Source organism: Mirounga leonina, unplaced genomic scaffold, assembly GCF_011800145.1.
Source record: "Mirounga leonina isolate KUSES-001 unplaced genomic scaffold, KU_Mleo_1.0 Mir_447, whole genome shotgun sequence".
NCBI lineage: Eukaryota > Metazoa > Chordata > Mammalia > Carnivora > Phocidae > Mirounga > Mirounga leonina.
The window spans coordinates 2,037,306-2,056,427 of NW_023270757.1; the positions used below are offsets into that span (position 1 = coordinate 2,037,306).

General features: G+C 40.4%; 1 protein-coding gene across 1 annotated transcript; it reads left to right on the plus strand.

Moving 5' to 3' along the window:
* The first annotated feature begins 993 nt into the window (after positions 1 to 993).
* On the plus strand, positions 994 to 18,460 carry SAXO1 (stabilizer of axonemal microtubules 1). Its single transcript, XM_034987899.1, has 2 exons — positions 994 to 1,361; positions 17,081 to 18,460. Exons 1-2 carry the CDS (start codon positions 1,133 to 1,135, stop codon positions 18,085 to 18,087), a joined length of 1,236 nt encoding a protein of 411 aa, XP_034843790.1. The 5' UTR covers positions 994 to 1,132; the 3' UTR covers positions 18,088 to 18,460.
* Positions 18,461 to 19,122: the final 662 nt, after the last annotated feature.

The following is a 19,122-nucleotide window of genomic DNA, read 5'->3' on the forward strand; positions in this document are numbered from 1 at the left end:
TGATGGTGCAGTTAGCATCCTGGCATCTCTGGAGCTGTAGGATGTTCTGGGAAGGGAGTGCTTCCTATCTAGTTGAAGACCGTCATGCTTTTTCTGACCTATTGTTTTCATACTCCCTGAAATAATGGAAGCCCTGATGCCAGAGAGTTGAGAAATGAAAGACTCTGTGTCTCCATTTATTGTGCTTTTCTGCCCTCTAGGTTTTCTTTCTTTCTTTCTTTTTTTTTTTTTTAAGATTTTATTTATTTATTTGAGAGAGGGAATGAGAGATAGCAGGAGAGGGAGGAGGGTCAGAGGGAGAAGCAGACTCCCCACCAAGCAGGAAGCCCGATGTGGGACTCGATCCCAGGACTCCAGGATCATGACCTGAGCCGAAGGCAGTCGCTCAACCAACTGAGCCATCCAGGCGCCCTGCCCTCTAGGTTTTCTATAGGGTCAAGTAGAGGAAGGAGATCAGTATCTGCAGGAGAAGCTACTTAAAGCACAGAAGAGAAGGTCGTGGGTGGTACCTGAAAAATAAAAGTTAGCTCGCCAGTCAAGTGACCGGAGGGAAAGAAGGTGGAGAGGGCAGGGACAGAAGAGAGGCCTTCTGAGTGGTTCAGTGTGGTTGGAGTGGAGCGTGGGCCAGGAGTGGAGGTGGGAGATGAGGCTGGGGAGGAAGGCAGAGGCAGATCCAGGAAAGCTTATATGCCATGCTAGAGAGTCTGGTTTCATCTGGAAGAGTTTTCAGGTGGGGAGTGAAATGATCCCATTTTGTGATCTCATTTCAGAGAGTTTACTCTGGTCACACTATGGGGATTGATGTAGAAGCAGTGGGAAATGCAGCAGCACGTCCAGGTGGTAAATTGTCACATGAGCCAAGTGAGAAATGGTCAGGGTCTGAACCAAGGGGGAAAGACAAACCAATGAGATGGGGGGGGGGGGCTGCCCTTGGTGAGTGATTATCTGGAGCCGTGATGGGGTGGATCCAGGTGGGCATCTGGGGGTCTGACTTGGGTGAGAGAGAGGGGAATGGTGGTGCCTTTTGGGAAAGTGGGCAACAGAGGAGGAAGAGCAGTTAGGGGGATAGAGTAGAAGATGACTTCATAGAATTGGGTTAAATGGAAACCCTTATGAGTCTTCTCCTGGGTCAATGGTGTATGCTTATTTTCCTTTCAGGAGAGATTTTGGGCCTCACAAAGTGTTACCAGTGAAGTTCTACCAGCCCGACCAGTTCGTCCGAAGTGAAGAGAACATGGATCTGCTCACAACGTATAAACAAGATTATAACCCCTACCCTGTCTGTCGAATGGACCCCATCAAGCCTCGGGACAGTAAATACCCATGTGGTGACAAGATGGAGTGTCTGCCTACTTACAAAGGTGGGAGAGTGCTTGAGGGGCAGGTTGGGGAATGATAGGCTGAGCCTGTATGCAGGCCAAGAAATGGGTTTTGCAGGTACACCCTCAGAGTGCAGGGGTCAGGCGTACTACATCCTGTGGGCCAAATCTGGTCTGCAGCCTGTTTTTGTAGAGCTGGAGAGCTGAGAATGGTTTTAAATTTTTGAATGATTAAAAAAAAATCAGACTATTATTTTAGGAAATGTGAAAATTATGTGATGTTCAAAGTTTGGCATTCATAAGTACATTTTGTTGGAGCATGGCCACACTCATTTGTTTACACATTATCCGTGGCTACTTCTGTGCTAGAGCAGTGAATCCGAGTGGTTGTGATGGAGACTCTATGGCCTGTAAGGCCCAAGACATTTAATATCTGGTCTTTTATAGAAAAGATGTACCAACCTGCCTTAACTTGCTGTTAGAATTTTACATTGGGGAAGCGTTTCAAGTTTAAGTCAAGTTTAAGTTAGGTTCCATTGCTGATTGAGTCATTGATTCATTCATCCATTTAAAAAATTATGGAAACCTAATGTACATACAGAAAAATGTACAAATCTTAATTATACAGGCCAATGAACTTTGAGTGAACACATTCCTATAAATAGTGCCCTGATCAAGAAATAGGACACTGATCCCATTTAGGATAAACCATTATGCTGACTTTTAACACCATAAATTAGTTTTACTAGTTTTGTACTTCAGATAAAAGGGATTGATTCATTCTTTTTAAAAAAGATTTATTTATGTATTTATTTGAGAGAGGGGCTTGGGGAGGGGCAGAGGGAGAGAATCTCAAGAGACTCCATGCTGTGTGGGGAATCTGACATAGGGCTCCATCTCATAACCCATGAGATCACGACCCGAGCCGAAACCAAGAGTGAGATGCTTAACCAACTGAGCCACCCAAGTGCCCTGGTTCATTCTTTATTGAGCATCTGTTACATCCCAGGCATGGTATTAGGAAGCATAATGATCTGCCGTGACTTAATAGTCCTGTAGGAGAGTTGGGATATGGAGTGGTAGGGACAGTGAAAGCAGTGTGGCAGTCACTCTGTGGGGCACAAGCCACAGGCTAAGACCATGGGGAGGGAGGCCAGTTTCTAGTCCTTAACTCTTCTGCTTCTGATGCACGTGGGCACATGGTTGCCCTAGGAATATATGTTCAACTGTTCATGTCACATGTTTGTGGATCCCTAAATGACTGTGCTAATAGTTGCTTTTATTTAGTCAAGCCAGACATTTAGGCAAGTGGAGGTAGGGAGGCTTGCGGGGATGTAGGAATCCTCCTGAAGCCCTTCTAGGGACTCTAAATCTATCATTCCAAAGACAGCACACATGGCCGAGCTTCTCTGCTTCTTCCAAGACCCCGGACCCTTGTCATTTTGCCACCTCATCTTTAGTATCTTTCTCTTCCATAGTCACCTTCTGCCAGGCTGCATTTTGGACATTGTCATACCCTGAAATGGCTCCTCCTTTATGCACCCCAATATCCAGTGCTCCCAGCTTGCTCTCTTACTATTCCCACCAAGACAGTTTTTGGCCTCATTGGGATCCCTTGTCCACTGGGGCCTCAACCCAGTGGATCTCCACATCAATCCCTCCTGTGTCTGTGGCCCATGTAGCTTATTCTCTGCTATATCATTGCAGCCCATCTTTTACTCTCTCTCTCTTCTGTCCTTTTGTTGCTACCTGCCAGCAAAACCCAAATCCTGCCTTCTCCATGTATACACCTGAGTGTATACCTGAGCATGTCTCCAATCTTGTCTGCTTTTATCCATTTTCCACAGAAAGGAACCAGGGAGATCTTTTAAAAATGGCAATATGATCTGACCCCTTCTCTGTTTAAACTCCTCAAATACTGTGGTTCTTAGAATAAAATCCCAAATCTTTACCATCTCCTCAGGTACCTTGCAGATTCTGGTGCCTCCTCCCAGTGCCCCTCTGCTCTGGCCACAAGACCTTCTTTCAGTTCCTTTCCTGCATTTCTTTTCTGTCTCAGGGCATGTTGCACATGCTACTTCCTCTTTATAAAGCCCTCCACCCTTCCTTTGTCTAGCACTCCTCCTTCAATGCTCAGCAGAAATATCACACCCTTTGAAGCCTTTCTAGACCTTCCTCCATACCAGACTATATACATCCTATTAGATGCCCTAAGAGTGCCTTGTAATCCTCTGTTTTGTAGTTCAGTGTGTAATTTTTTTTTTGCTTAACATTTGTCTCCTTGGCCAGGCTGTAATCTCTAAGATGGCAGGGATCTGTCTTTTTCTTTGCCAGCCATAAGGCAGGCACTGTAGTAGATGCTTTACAAAGGAGTCATTACAACCAGGTGCATTCTGGCCTCTATAGGACTCCTTTATCTCCCTTTCCATCTAGTGTTTACAGAAGGCAAGAAAAGGGGTGCCACAGACCCTAAAAAGGTAGGAAGGAGGCACAAAACTAGAGTGAGCCCTTATCGCTGATGGGAGAAGGAGCAGGGACTCTGGTAGGGTATGTCCAGCTACAAACTCCTTTCCTTCACATGCTCCTTATGGGTCCCCTTGATTTATGAGTCTTGGTGGAGGTAGAGGCTCTTCAGTACAATTGCCTGCTCAGCTCAGTTCCCCCTTCCCACTTTGCCCTAGGTGCAGAGAGAGGTCTGGGAGTGAGAAATGGTTTATTCGTTGCATTACTTCCCTATGAGACAGTGGCTTCCAAAAGTGGGCCTTGATAGCCCAACATATGTATTCCTATCATTTAGCACAGAGGATGGCACAACAAAGGTATGTTTAGTGAGGAAATAAATGAATAGTCTGGACCATTGTTTACAAGGCTCCAGGTGACACAGTTTGGCATTAGATTTATGCAAACCCCCACCCAGCCTATTATTCTGTGGGTCCTGGCTAAAAGCAGGAGTGAAGCTCAGGGAAGACCCAGGACATTTACTTTCCCCTTGGGTCAGTCCTGCAAAACCTCACGCATTGTGTGAGAGGACTACACCCTTGCCTTATCACTTGGTGTATCACCTTTCCATGACTTGTCTGTCTCTTGTGGACATTTGCTTCCTTAGGAAGTCTTTTCCATAGCAACCTTCATGGTTTTATGGACATACATTGATTCTCCTCCAAAAGGAGAAGAAAAACTGAAGTCCAAGGTCATTAAATGTGTGTATTTCAACCAGTGCCATCTATATTATGTCTCTATGTTCCACTTACTGTAGTTCTACAGGAAAACTATGCAAACTTTTTTCTTCTATTATGGTCAGCACCTTTAGTGGGGTCCAGAAAACCACCATTAAATATGCTCCAGCAGCATTTGGTTGTAATTTTGACATTTTCAAAACACTGTGCAATTGGAAAGATTGAAAGTGTAATTACTTGATGCTCAGCTTTAGGTTTAGCTAAGTTTTTTTTAAAGACATATTATTGAATGGAATCCCTTCTAAAGAGATTCTTGCCAATTACCCACATGACGCCCTGGCCCTGAAGGGCTTTACTGATGGCTTTTCAGGCATGTACATAATTTGTCATGTGGAATTCTGAGGTATTTAGGGTCCTATGCAGGCTTTTTTATAATACATGTTGGGTGAAGGAAGTTAGGAGGTTGGATAATAATGTGGTTTTGACTGTATTGTTGGGTATCAGAAATCACATGAGGCAACTTTCAGCCTAGGAACCTGTTTTCTTAACACTTCATCCATCACAGAAGAGGGCCAGAAAAGTCCTGTCCCACCCACCCCCAGGCACCTTGAGGCAGTGTGTAGGCATCTACAGGTAGATGCCCCCATTTTAGTGAGGGCTGAAGTCTGAAAGGGAAACATGTGGTTTATATTCAGCTAGATGGTTCCCTCTAAGGCCCCCTAATGCTTTCAAGATGCTGATAGAGCCATTAATGGCTCTCAGAGAAAGATTAGATTTTCAATTAAAATGAGGCCAATTTAAAATAAATAGTTGGTAGTATTATTGGCCTAAAATAAACTTAAAAGTGTGCCTGGGGGTGGGGATGTCAGGACTTCTGGAGGGGTGGAGTGAGGAGCTCAGTAAATCCTCTTCCTAAAAAGCAACAAAAATGGACAAAACAATAAAAACCAACCATTTTAGGGCTCTGGAAATCAACTAAAGGCACACAACAAACTGAGAAGCATTTATTCAAGAAAAATTGCTAAACCATCATTATAAAAAGTCAGAGTTTGTGGCGTTTTATCCTGGGACTCATTCCATCACCCCTCCTCCCAAGTTTGATCTGTGTGGTGGTTCTGCCTGGGTAGGCTGGGCTGTGAAAACCAGCAGCTCTGCTGCTAGTCTGGGCTAACTTGATTTGGAGTAGCGTACATACCCAGAGGTTTCAATAAAAACAATAGTGATCTCAGTAGCAAAAAACTCAGTGAAGACAACTGCAGAATTAGTTGGGGTAGGCAGCAGACCAGCCAGAAATCTAACAAGGAGATCCAGAGAATAGGAAAGGCCTTGATAAGCTCATACATATTCCTTATGGCCTAGAAGACTGCATATGGGCAAGGTAGTATACAGGCTCAAGAGAGACAAGAGACAGGGCTGATGATCTACTCATCATCCTGGTTGAAGATGATGCCTGGTCCAGGTACAGAGGAGACATGAGAAATCCTGGAAGAAACTAAACGCCAAGGCAGAGTTGTAAATGGTCTGATCTTTCACTTTGTTCCCTAACCCACACACACATTCATTAGCAAAGGGATGAAAGCCTTACTGGCTTAAGGTGTTTAAGCATAACTTTTGATAATCATTGCCTAATTACTAAACAATGCTATCACAGGGTGACTTTCAGGAGTCTTGGCTTAAAAACAATTAAAAGAAGAAACTAAGCAAAACATCAATCGTCACACACTGCTGGGGAGAAAAGACTCCATAGAATTACTGCAGGCAAGTCACTGAACAGCAAAAACAGCTTGCAGTGGGGGTGGGAACTAGCATATTATCTGAAATGGTGAGTTCTTAGCAAAAAATTATAAGGTATAAAAAGGAACAGGGAAATGTAATCCATGAATAGGGAAACAAAGCAGTAAATAAAAACTACCTCTGAAGAGGCCCAGATTAGACCTAGCAGACTCTTTCAAAGTACTTATTATAAATATGTTCAAAGAACAACAGAAAACAATGCTTATTTTTATTTCTTATTTATTAATTTTTTTAGAGAGAGACCATGTGCATGAATGTGCGAGAGTGAGGGGAGGGGTTGGGGGACAGAAGAGAGGGAGAGAGAATCTTTTTTTTTTTCTTCTTTTTTTTTTTTTTTTTAAAGATTTTATTTATTTATTTGAGAGAGAGAATGAGACAGAGAGAGAGAGCATGAGATGGGGGAGGATCAGAGGGAGAAGCAGACTCCCCGCCGAGCAGGGAGCCCCACGCAGGACTCGATCCCGGGACTCCAGGATCATGACCTGAGCCGAAGGCAGTCGCCTAACCAACTGAGCCACCCAGGTGCCCTAGGGAGAGAGAATCTTAAGCAGGCTCCACACACAGCACAGAGCCTAATGTGGGCTTGATCTCATGACTCTGAGATCATGACCTGAGCTGAAATCAAGAGTTAGATGCTTAGGCGTGCCTGGGTGGCTCAGTCAGTTAAGCAAGCATCTGCCTTCGGCTCAGGTCATGATCCTGGAGTCCTGGGATCCAGCCTTGTGTTGGGCTCCCTGCTCAGTGGGGTGTCTGCTTCTCCATCTTCCTCTGCTCCTCCCCCTGCTCATGCTCTCTCTGTCTCTCTTGCTCAAATAAATAAATAAAATCTTAAAAAAAAAAAAGAGTTGGATGCTTAACCGACTGAGCCACCCAGGCACTCCAGGAAACCATGTTTAAAGAAATAAAAATATTACAACAGTTTCCTATCAGAGAATGCCAATAAAAGGAAGCCATAAAAATTAAATGAAAACACTGTAATTGAAAGGAGAATAACAAAATAATTATAGGGACTTAACACTAGATTTGAACTGGCAGAAGAAAGAATCAGTGAAAATGGGGATAAATCAATAAATATTACCCAATCTGAAGAACAGGAAAAAATTAAGAAAGAAACTCAGAGTTGTGGGGTATCATCAACTATACAACATACTCATGATGGGAACCCCAGAAGAAGAAAAAGGCAGAAGAAATATTAATCTATATATCCAAGAAGCATAGTCCAAACGGAATAAACAGAGATCCATACTTAGTCACATAATAGTTAAACTGTTGGAAGCCAAGGCCAAAGATTTGGAAAGAAGCAAAAGAGAAAAAAATACTTATCACATACAGGGAAATGACAATAACAACTAAGTTTTCATCAGAAACAGTGGAGGACTAAAGGCAGCAAGATGGCCTAGTCAAAGTACAGAAGGGAACAATTTGTCAACCAAGGATTCTATAACTGTAAAAGATTATGTTTCAAAAATTAAGAGAAAATAAAGACATGCCAAGATAGACTAGCTGATTTATTTATTGCCTTACAGGAAATAAAAAGGAAGTCCTTTGGGCTGGATTAATACTAAATGGTAACACAAATCCACATAAGGAAATAAAAAGCACTGGTAAAGGTAATTATGTAGGTAAATGTCTACTTTTTTCTATTTTAAAAAACAACCAATAATTATAAAACTGCAAGGATTTTATCAGGAATGCAAGGTTGTTTTAACATCAGAACATAAATTAATATACCACATTTATAAAGTAAAAGACAAAGCCACATGATTAGTAGACACAGAGAAAGCATTTGACAATATCTGATAACCATAAAAGCTCTCAACAAGCTACTATTAGAAGGAAACTTCCTCAGCCTGCTAAAGGGTATCCATAGAAAACCCTATAGCTAATATCATACTTAATGCAGAAAGACTGAGTGCTTTCCTCTCTAAGATTGGGAACGAGTCTAGATGTCTGCTCCTTCCCCTTCCATTGAACATTGTACCACAGGTTATAGCCAGTACATAGTGCAAGAAGAATTAAAAAAGAATGCATCTAAATTAGGAAGACACAAAACTGTCTTTATTCTCAGACAACATAATCCTGTATGCAGATAATCCTGAGGAATTCACAGAGAACTACTAGAATGAATACATAAATTCAGCCAAGTATATATAATGTATATTTCTATATATTAACATTGACAATCTGAAAATGAAATTAAGAAAAAGTTCTCTTTAATAGCTTCAAAATTAATAAATATTTGGGATAATTTTTGAAAAAGAAGTGTAAGACTTGTACACTGAACTTTGAAAACAGTGCCGAGAGAAATATCTAAATAGATGGTGAGACAATCCATGTACATGGGTTAGAAGATACAATACTATTAACATAATAAAAAAATAAAAAAAATAAAAAGACCATGAAAAAAACCCCAAAACAAACCAATACTATTAAGATAGAGTTGCTCCCAAACTGATCTAAAGATTCAATGCTGTTTCTATCAAAGTCCCAACAGACTGTTTTTTACCCCCAGAAATTGGAAAGCTGATCCCAAATTTTATATATTAAATTGAAATAAACCAGAATAGCTAAAATTTTGTCATTTTGTCAAATGATGCTGGAAAAATTGAAGATCCACATACAAAAAGATGAACTTAGATCTTTACCTCACATCATACTCAAAAATCAGACAGGATCAGAGACCTAGATGTAAGAGCTAAAACTATAAACCTTTTAGACTAAGACATAGGAAAAAATTTCATCTTAAAAAAATATAAAACTTCTTTGTGCTTCAAAGGACACCATTAAGAAAATGAGACTATAAGTAATAAATAGGAAAAAATACTTACAAACACTTATCTGGTATAGGACTTGTATCCAGAATATGCAAATAACTCATAACTCAATAGTAAGATGACAATTAAAAAAATGGGCAAATGACTTGAGAAGACATTTTACCAAAGAAGGACATATGAATGGCTAATAAGCACATGCAGAGATATTCAACATTGTTTATTACTTTTAAAATTTTAAAAATGTCATTTGAAATATATAGTTAACATATAATAAATTGGTTTCAGGTGTATAACATAGTGATTCAACAATTATATACATTATAAAATGCTCATCATGGTAAGTATATTACACATTATGGACTCTATTCCCTACGCTATAATTTTCATCCCTGTGACTTATAAATGCAAGTTTGTATTTCTTAGTCTCCCTCACCCATTTTTCCCAGCCTCCATTACCCTTTTGGCAATCACCAGTTCTTTGTATTTAAGAGTCTGATTTTTGTTGTTGTTGTTCGTTTTGTTTTTTAGATTCCACATACATGCAAAATCATATGGTATTGGTCTTTCTCTGTCTGACTTATTTCACTTAGTGTAATATCCTCTAGGTCAATCCATGTTGTTATGCATGGTAAGATTTCATTCTTTTTACGGGTAATATTCCATTGTATACATATAACACATCTTCTTTATTCATTCATCTATAAGTGGACACTTGGGTTGCTTCCATATCTTGGCTATTGTAAGTAATGCTGCAATAAACATAGAGATTCATATATCTTTTCAAATTAGTGTTTTTCTTTTCTTTTTTTTAAAAGATTTTATTTATTCATTTGACAGAACACAAGCAGGGGGAGCAGGGAGGGAGAGGGAGAAGTAGGCTCCCCACTGAGCAGAGGGCCCGATGTAGGGCTCGATCCTAGGACCCTGGGATCACAACCCAAGCTGAAGGCAGATGCTTAACTGACTGAGCCACCCAGGTGCCCCAGTGTTTTTATTTTCTTTGGGTAAATACCCAGTAGTGGAATTATTGGATCATATGATATTTCTATTTAAAAAATTTTGAGGAACTTCCATACTGTCCTCCAGAGCGGCGGCATCAATTTATTTAACTTGGTTAAGTTCCCACCAACAGTGTATGAGGGCTCCCTTTTCTCTATATCCTCACCAACATTTGGTTTTTCTTGTATTTTTGATACTAGCCATTCTGACTGGTCTGAGGTAATATCTTATTATGGTTTTAATTTGCATTTCCCTAATGATTAGTGATGTTGAGCAACTTTTCATGTGTCTGCTGGCCATCTATATATCTTGTTTGGAAAAATGTCTGTTAAGGTCCTCTCCCCACTTTAAAATTGAGTTGTGTTTTTTTGCTATTGAGTTGTAGGAGTTCTTTATATATTTTGGATAATAGTCCCTTATCATATATGATTTGCAAATATCTTCTCCCATTCAGTATGTCACCTTTTCCTCTTACTGATGGTTTCCTTTGCTGTACAAAAGCTTTTTAGTTTGATGTAGTCCCAATAGTTTTTTTGATTTTGTTTCCCTTGCTTGAGGAGACAGATCCAGAAAAATCATCCTAAATTTGTCCAAGAAGTTACTGCCTATATTTTAGAAGTTTTATGGTTTGAGATGTCACATTTTGGTTTTTAAACTATTTTGATTTATTTTTGTATATGGTTTAAGAAAGTGGTCTAGTTTCATTGTTTTGCATGTAGCTATCCAGTTTTTCCAGCACCATTTATTGAAGAGAGTGTCTTTTTCCCATTGCATATTCTTGGTTCCTTTGTCATAGATTGATTGATCATATATGTATATGTCTATTTCTAGGCTCTGAATTCTGTCCATTGATCTGTGAGTCTATTTTTGTGCCAGTACCATACTGTTTTGATTACTATAGCTTTGTAGTATATCTTAAAATCTGGGATTATGATACCTCTGTTCCTTCTCAAGATTGCTTTGGCTGTTTGGGTTTGTATTGTGGTTGCCTACAAATTGTAGGATTATTTGTTCTAGTTCTGTGAAAAATGCTATTGGTATTTTGATAGGGATTACACTGAATCTGTAGATTGCTTTGGGTAATATAGACATCTTAACAATATTCTTCCAGTCCATGGAATATCTTTCCCCTTGTGTCATTAATTTCTTTCATCAGTGTTTTATAGTTTTCAGAGTACAGGTCTTTTGTCTTCTTAGTTAAGTTTTTCTAGGTATTTTATTCTTTTTGGCACACTTGTAAATAAAATTGTTTTAATTTTTCTTTTTGCTACTTTTTTTAAAAAAAGTTTTTATTTATTTGAGAGAGAGAGAGAATGAGTGGTGGGGAGGGGCAGAGGGAGAGAGAGAAGCAGACTCCCTGCTGAGCAGAGAGCCTGATGCGGGGCTCGATCCCAGGACCCTGGGATCATGACCTGAGCCAAAGGCAGATGCTTAACTTACTGAGTCAGATGCCCCTTTTTGCTACTTTCTTACTACTGTACAGAAACACAACTGATTTCTGTGCGTTAATTTTGTATCCTATAACTGTACTCATTTATTCTAGTAGTCTTTTTGTGGAATCTTTAGGGTTTTCTCTGTATAGTATTATGTCACCTGGAAATAGTGACAACTTCTTCCTTACTAATTTGATTTGGATGTCTGATTGCTGGGATTAGGGCTTGCAGTACTATGTTCAATAAAAGTGGAAAGAATGGATATCCTTATCTTGTTCCTGAACTTAGAGGTAAAGCGCTCAGTTTTTCATCATTGAGGATGATGTTAACTGTGGGTTTTTCATATATAGCTTTTATGATGTTGAAGAGTGTTCCCTCTAAACCCACTTTGTTGTTTTTTAATCATGAATAGATATTGAATTTTGTCAAATGCTTTTTTTTATACATCTATTGAGATGATTATATGGTTTTTAATCTTTTTGTTGATGTGCATATGTTGACTGATTTATGCATATTGAATCATCCTTGCATCCTTGGAATAAATCCCAGTTGATCATGGTGAATGATCCTTTTATGTATTTTTTTTCCCCAATTTTGAGAACACCACTTTATGGGGCGCCTGGGCAGCTCAGTCGTTAAGCGTCTGCCTTCGGCTCAGGTCATGATCCCAAGGTCCTGGGATCGAGTCCCACATCAGGCTCCCTGCTCCGCGGGAAGCCTGCTTCTCCCTCTCCTACTCCCCCTGCTTGTGTTTCTGCTCTCACTATGTCTCTCTCTGTCAAATAAGTAAATAAAATCTTTAAAAAAAAAAAAAAGAAAATACCACTTTATGATTTTTTATTTTATTTTTAATTTTTTTATTAACATAATGTATTATTTGTTTCAGGGGTACATGTCTGTGATTCATCAGTCTCCTTTTATGTATTTTTGAATGTGGTTTGCTAATATTTTGTTGAGGATATTTGTACCTATGTTCATCAGGGATATTGGCCTGTAGTTCTCTCTCTCTCTCTCTTTTTTAACCTCATTATTTTATTTAAAAATATTTTTATTGTTATTTAATTACCATACATTACATCATTAGTTTTTGATGTAGTGTTCCATGATTCATTGTTTGTGTATAACACCCAGTGCTCCATGCAGACCATGCCCTCTTTAATACCCATCACCAGGCAAATCCATCCTCCCACCCCCCTCCCCTCTAGAACCCTCAGTTTGTTTTTCAGAGTCCATCATCTCTCATGGTTCATCTCCCCCTCCGATTTCCCCCCCTTCATTCTTCCCCTCCGGCTATCTTCTTCTTCTTCTTTTTTTTTTTTTTTTTTTTAACATATATTGTATTATTTGTTTCAGAGGTACAGATCTGTGATTCAACAGTCTTGAACAATTCACATAGTTCTCTTTTTTCATAGTGTCTTTGGTTTTGGTATCAGGGTAATGCCTCATAGAATGTATTTGGAAGCTTTCCTTCCTCTATTTTTTTGGAGTAATTTGAGGAGAATAGGTACTAACTCTTTAACTGTTTGGTGGAATTCACCTGTGAATCCATGTGGTGGTCCTGGACTCTACTTAGTGCCATTTTGTTAATTATTTTCTGGTTGTTTTTTTAGTTTATCTCTGTTCCTTCTTTTCTTGTGGTTTGTTCTCTTCCCTTGTGGTTTGATGGCTTTTTTTCTTTAATACTATGCTTGGTTTCCTTTCTCTTTATTTTTTGTGTATTATAAGTTTTTGGTTTATGGTTACCATTGGGTTCATATACAACCTCCTATGTGTATGGCAGTCTATAGGTCTATTTTAAGTTGGTGATTGCTTAAGGTTAAATACATTCTAAAAGCACTAATTTTTCCTCCCCATCTACAGTTTGTGTACCTGATGTCATATTTTACATCTTTTTGTGTATCCCTTGACTAATTTTTGTAGATATAACTGGTCTTACTATTTTTGTGTTTTAACCTCCATACTGGCATCATAAGTGATTAATCTACTACCTTTACTATATGTTTCCTTTTACTTGTGAAATTTTTTCCTTTCACAATTTTCTTCTAGTTGTGGGACTTTCTTTCCACTTAAAGAAGTCACTTTAACATTTCTTGTAAGTCTAGTTTAGTGGTGATGAATTCTTAACTTTTGTTTGTTTGGGAAATTCTTTCTCTCCTCCAATTCTGAATGATAGCCTTGCTGGGTAGAGTGTTCTTGGTTGTAGGTTTTTTCCTTTCAGCACCTTGAATATATCATGCCAGTCTGGCCTGCAAAGTTTCTGCTGAAATATCAGCTCACAACCTTATGGGGTTTCCCTTGTATGTAACTGTTTTCTCCTCCTGCTCTTAAGATTCTCTCTTTATCCTTAACCTTTGTGACTTTAATTATTATATGTCTAGGTGTGGATCTCCTTGGTTCATCTTGTTAGGGGCTCTCTGTGCCTCCTGGATCTTGGCTGTCTGTTTCATTCCATAGATTAGGAAAACTTTCAGCTATTATTTCTTCAAATAGGTTTTCTGCCCCCTTACGTCTCTTTCTTCTGGGGCCTCTATAGTGTGAGTGTTATTATGCTTGATGATGTTGCAGATATCCCTTAACCTATCCTCATTTTTAAATATTCTCTTTTCTCTTTGCCTTGGTTGCTTTCATTATCCTGTCTTCCAGATTATTGACCCATTCTTCTGCATCCTCTAATCTGCTGTTGATTCCCTTGTGGTGTATTTTTAATTTCAGTTATGTATTCTGTTGTGACTGGTTCTTTTTTATATTTCCTGTCTCTTTGTTGAAGTTCTCACTGAAAACTCTTCTCTTGGGTCCATTGAGTATCTTTATGACTTCTACTTTTAATTCTCTATCTAGCATATTGCTTATCTCTGTTTTGTTTAGCTCTTTTTTTGTGTGTGTGGCTTTGTCTAGTTCTTTCATTTGGGACATATTCCTGTGTCTGCTTGTTTTGTTTAACTCTATGTTTCTTTTTATTGCCATCACGAGCTATTGGGGAAATGTAAACTGCAATGGGATACCACTAAACACCTACTATAGTGTCTATAATTTAAAAGAAAGTGTTGGTGAAGGTATGGAGGAATTAGAACTTTCACAAATTGCTGGTGAGAATGTAAAATGGTACATCTACTTTGGAAAGTTTGTATTATCTTAAAAAGTTAAACATATATTTGCCATATAACCTAGCCATTCTGCTCTTGGTATCTACCTAAGAGAAATGAAATATATATCCACACAAAGACTTGACCACGAATGTTCATAGCAGAAATTTTCCTAATAGCCAACAAGTAGAAACAACCCAAATATTCATCAGTCGATGAATGGGTAAACAAAATTTGGTATATCCATATAATGTAATACTATTCAGCAATAAAAGGAGTGAACAGATACATGCTACAACAGGGATGAATCTCAATTATGTTCCATGAAAAAAAGCCAAATGCAGAACACTATATGTTGTGTAATTCTATTTATATAAAATGTCCAGAAAAGGCACATCTATAGAGACAAGAGCAGATAGAATGGTTGTCTGGTAATGGGAGTAAAGATAAATTGCAGATGGGCTTGATCAATATTTTTGGGGCAGAAATGTTCTATAACTGGATTTTGGTGATGGTTGCCCAGCTCTGTAAAAGTTATTGCATAATTAAAAGATGTAAGATGGTGCATTTTGTGTTATACAGATTATATTTCAGTAAAAGTGTTTTTAAAAAGTGTGCCTGTGGACTCCCCTGGTATTGGCTGTATATAACCAAGGCTCCTGAGAAGCTGCTTTTGTTCTTAACTCTTTGTAAAGCTGTAAGCAGGAGAATTCCCTGTGGATTCAGAGGGTTCACTAGGATTTCATATTGGTTACTTTAGATCTGGTAATTGATGGACACAGTGGGGGCAATGTAGGACTTGGGTGTGAGCCCAGTATTATGAAAAGAATGGAAGCATTATCAAGGTGTTTGAATGGTATGGTTTGCTATCCTATTTTTCTCACCTAGATTTTTTTTTTTAAAGATTTTATTTATGTATTTATTTGAGAGAGAGAGAATGAGAGAGAGAGAGCATGAGAAGCAGGAGGGTCAGAGGGAGAAGCAGACTCCCTGCTGAGCAGAGAGCCTGATGTAGGACTCGATCCCGGGACTCCAGGATCATGACCTGAGCTGCAGGCAGTTGCTTAACCAACTGAGTCACCTAGATGCTCCTCTCACCTAGATTTTTAGTTTCAAAGCTGCCCCTAGGATTTGTGTGGGGAAGTTACTTTAAAAGCATCCTATAGTGCAATTTGAGGACAAAACTTGCTCCTCAGGATGCGTGGAGGCCATCTTTAGGGGAGATTTCCTTTAGGTGCAGGCCTCGTATTATTGTGGCCATGCCAGTCCCACAGCAAAGGTTCCTCTTGAGACAGATATCCCCTAGATATGGTTGGCCTATTTTCATTCTTCAAGCATTCTGAAATTCTTCTTCTTCTGCAAATATTCTCTGATTATATTTCATTAGTCTTTCCTTAAACGTTCATTCTCTCTAGATATATTGTGCTCCTAGCTGTAATAGAGGCTGTGGGAAGAGCATGAGTTTGGAGTCAACTGTATGGTTTAAATTCCAACTCTTAATTCCCTAGCCATATGACTTTTAGAAAAGTTTCTTAGGCTGAGACCTGATCTTGGAAATTGGTAAAATAGAGATAATTACACCATACAAAGGATTATTGTAAGATGAAACAAGGTCATGTATGGAAATCCCTGAGCACAGTTAGCTGGTACATAGTCAGTGTTCCTTGATTGTCAGAACCAGGTAGTGGAGTAGGTCCAGTGCATGGATTCTGGACCTGGATTTGCAGCCATGCTTTTTCACTTCTAGCCAAGCGACCTTGGGCAAGTTCCGTAAGTTCTCTGTGCCTCTCTTTCTGCATCTATAAAATGGGCATATCGAAAGCACCCACCTGATTAGGCCTGTCTGAAGATAAAATAAGTTAATATAGAAAGTATTTAGAATATTGCCTATCACATGATAAACTCTATGCATGCGGCAGCTGCTGTTCTCTCTCCAACCAATACAATGCCTTTATTCCCCTGGGGCAGCATATTTGATTTATGTGGATTAAATGTGTGGGTTATAGGGATGTAATCATGGTCACCCCATGGATGAGAAGGGAGATCTGCTTGGTCTGGCTGGTGGCCCACCAGCAGTGGGTTGTGACTCGCCTGTCTCACCATGCTCATCTTCCCACTCTGTGCTGATTCAGAGAGGGCCCCTTCCCCATAGAGGAACAGAACTGTTCTTGGATCAAGGTACACCAGTGGTTGCACTCCTCAGCTGGAATCAAATTCCTAGATCCTCCCACAGCTGTGGACCCTCTAAAATCCCTGCATGTAGCATTGTGGGTTATGATGAGACTCCTGTAAATTTATCTGTTCTGCCATAGTAACTTGTAAGTACCATAAAGTTGAAATATTAAGCCCTTGGTTGAGGTAGTGGAAGAGATCTACTCTATTCTTCCTTTGTCTGAAGGATGATCTCATTGGAGACTGGTTTAAGGTTTTGGGGCCCTTTAGAATACATGTAGGTTAAGTGGACTTGATTTAAAGTAATTACCACTATTGTTTTATTTTCAGCTGATTACTTACCCTGGAACCAACCAAGACGAGAGCTCCTTCGTCCAGAACACCACTACCGGCCAGCATCAACCAGGTTTGATAGTAGAACTACACACCAGGATGACTATTCTGTAAAGGGCCAAGTGAACACCATGAGCTGTAAGCCTCTGGCCATGCCCAAGCTCTGTAACATACCCCTGGAGGATCTGACTAACTACAAGATGAGCTACGTGGCCCACCCTATGGAGAAGCGCTTTGTGTATGAAGCAGAGAAGTTCAGACCCTGTGAAATGCCCTTTGAAAGTCTTACCACCCACAAAGAATCCTACCGGGGCCTGATGGGAGAGCCAGCCAAGAGCTTGAAACGGGCAGCCAGACCCTGTGGTTTAGACACGCCTTTCTCTAACACCACTGAGTTTCGAGATAAGTACCAAGCTTGGCCAACGCCCCAGATGTTCTCCAAAATTCCTGTCACCTATGTCCCTCCTGAAGAAAAGATGGACCTTCTGACAACAGTGCAGGCCCATTACACATACCCTAAGGGTGCCCCAGCTCAGTCCTGCCGACCGGTGCTCTCAGTCAAGAAGGGTGGCAGCCGCTTTGAAGGCTCCACTACCACCAAGGACGACTATAAACAGTGGCCTGGCATGCGCCCAGAACTAGTCAAGCCTGTTCCCCAGCTGAACATTCCCACCGAGCCCTTGGATTGTCTGACCACAACTCGGGCCCACTATGTGCCCCACCCACCCATCAATACCAAAAGTTGTAAGCCTCCCTGGGCCGGCCCCCAAGGAAATATCCCTGTGGAGGGCCAGACCACATACAGCATCAGTTATACTCCCAAGGATATGGGCAGGTGCCTGGCTTCCTACGCTGAGCCCCCTGGCTACATCTTTGAGGAAACGGATGCTTTGGGGCACAGGATATACAGGCCAGTTTCCCAGACAGGCTCTCTGCAGAGCAGCTGTTTTTCTGTAGGTGATTCGGAAAACCCCAACCAGCGGGAGTTGGCAGTGTCAGCCTGATTTTTAAAAATCGTTACTTAGAAATTGCACAATACTTTTAAAATCAGATGATTGAGAGTTATTCATTGGCCAAAAAAGAATTCCCCAAAATGGAAAAAAAAAATAGTCTTCATCATCATTTCCAGGACACTTGAATAAAATGAGAATCGCTTGACTCAAGGAAAATGACATTTAATCACTGGCTAAGTATTCCCCTTAACCCTCCCTCTGCTGCCTCCCCCACTTGGGTCCTTTACCTTGTGCTGATGGAATCAAAGCTGGTCTCAAGGGTTTTTCTCTGAACCAGAAATATTTTATTAATTTAATCATTGTATGAATTGACATTGTAATTTACCCTTGCCAAGTATGAAGTGCTGAAGAATAAACTTTATTTTGGGGGGAATGAATCTGCAGGTCTATGTGTTCACCCCCACGTGCTGTCTATGCAGAGGACGGGCTGTGTTCCTTGGGACCTTTGGGGAGGTTTCAGACTACAGCCCCCATTGCACTCCAGTACTCATGGGAGTGCTTTGAACTCAGTCTGGAATTTTGTGTTCGCTCTGCCCAGGGCTGCTTTACGGGGCATCTTTCTACCTTTTCACACCATGACACACTGGTAAGAATAGTGCTGTCTGAATGGGGCTTGGGTTTTTTTAGGCACAGGAAGGGGAGAGGGGAGAAAGAGATCCTACGGCAGTCCCAGGGGAGCATGGACTTGCCAGGTCTCTCTTACCCCCAAACCAGTGCTGGCTCTGATTCCAGGGCGAGGGGGAGGCAAAGGGACCCTTGGCAACCGGGCAGTTGGCAGGCTCCCCCTGGGCTGTGAACAGAAACTGTGGGCTCTCAAAGTACTTGGAGCCTGAAAAAATTGCCCTATGCTGGGCTGGTTCTTAGAAGGTTAGATCTGCTTTTCCTAAAATAGCAGTTGTGACCAGACTTGTGACAAAGCTTGATATAGTGATGATTTGGACCCTGCCCTGGAGGAAGGGCTGGAGGTTTCACTTTTGGATCAAAGGCTTGATTCTAAGGCTAAGTAATTCGATGATTTAAAAAAAA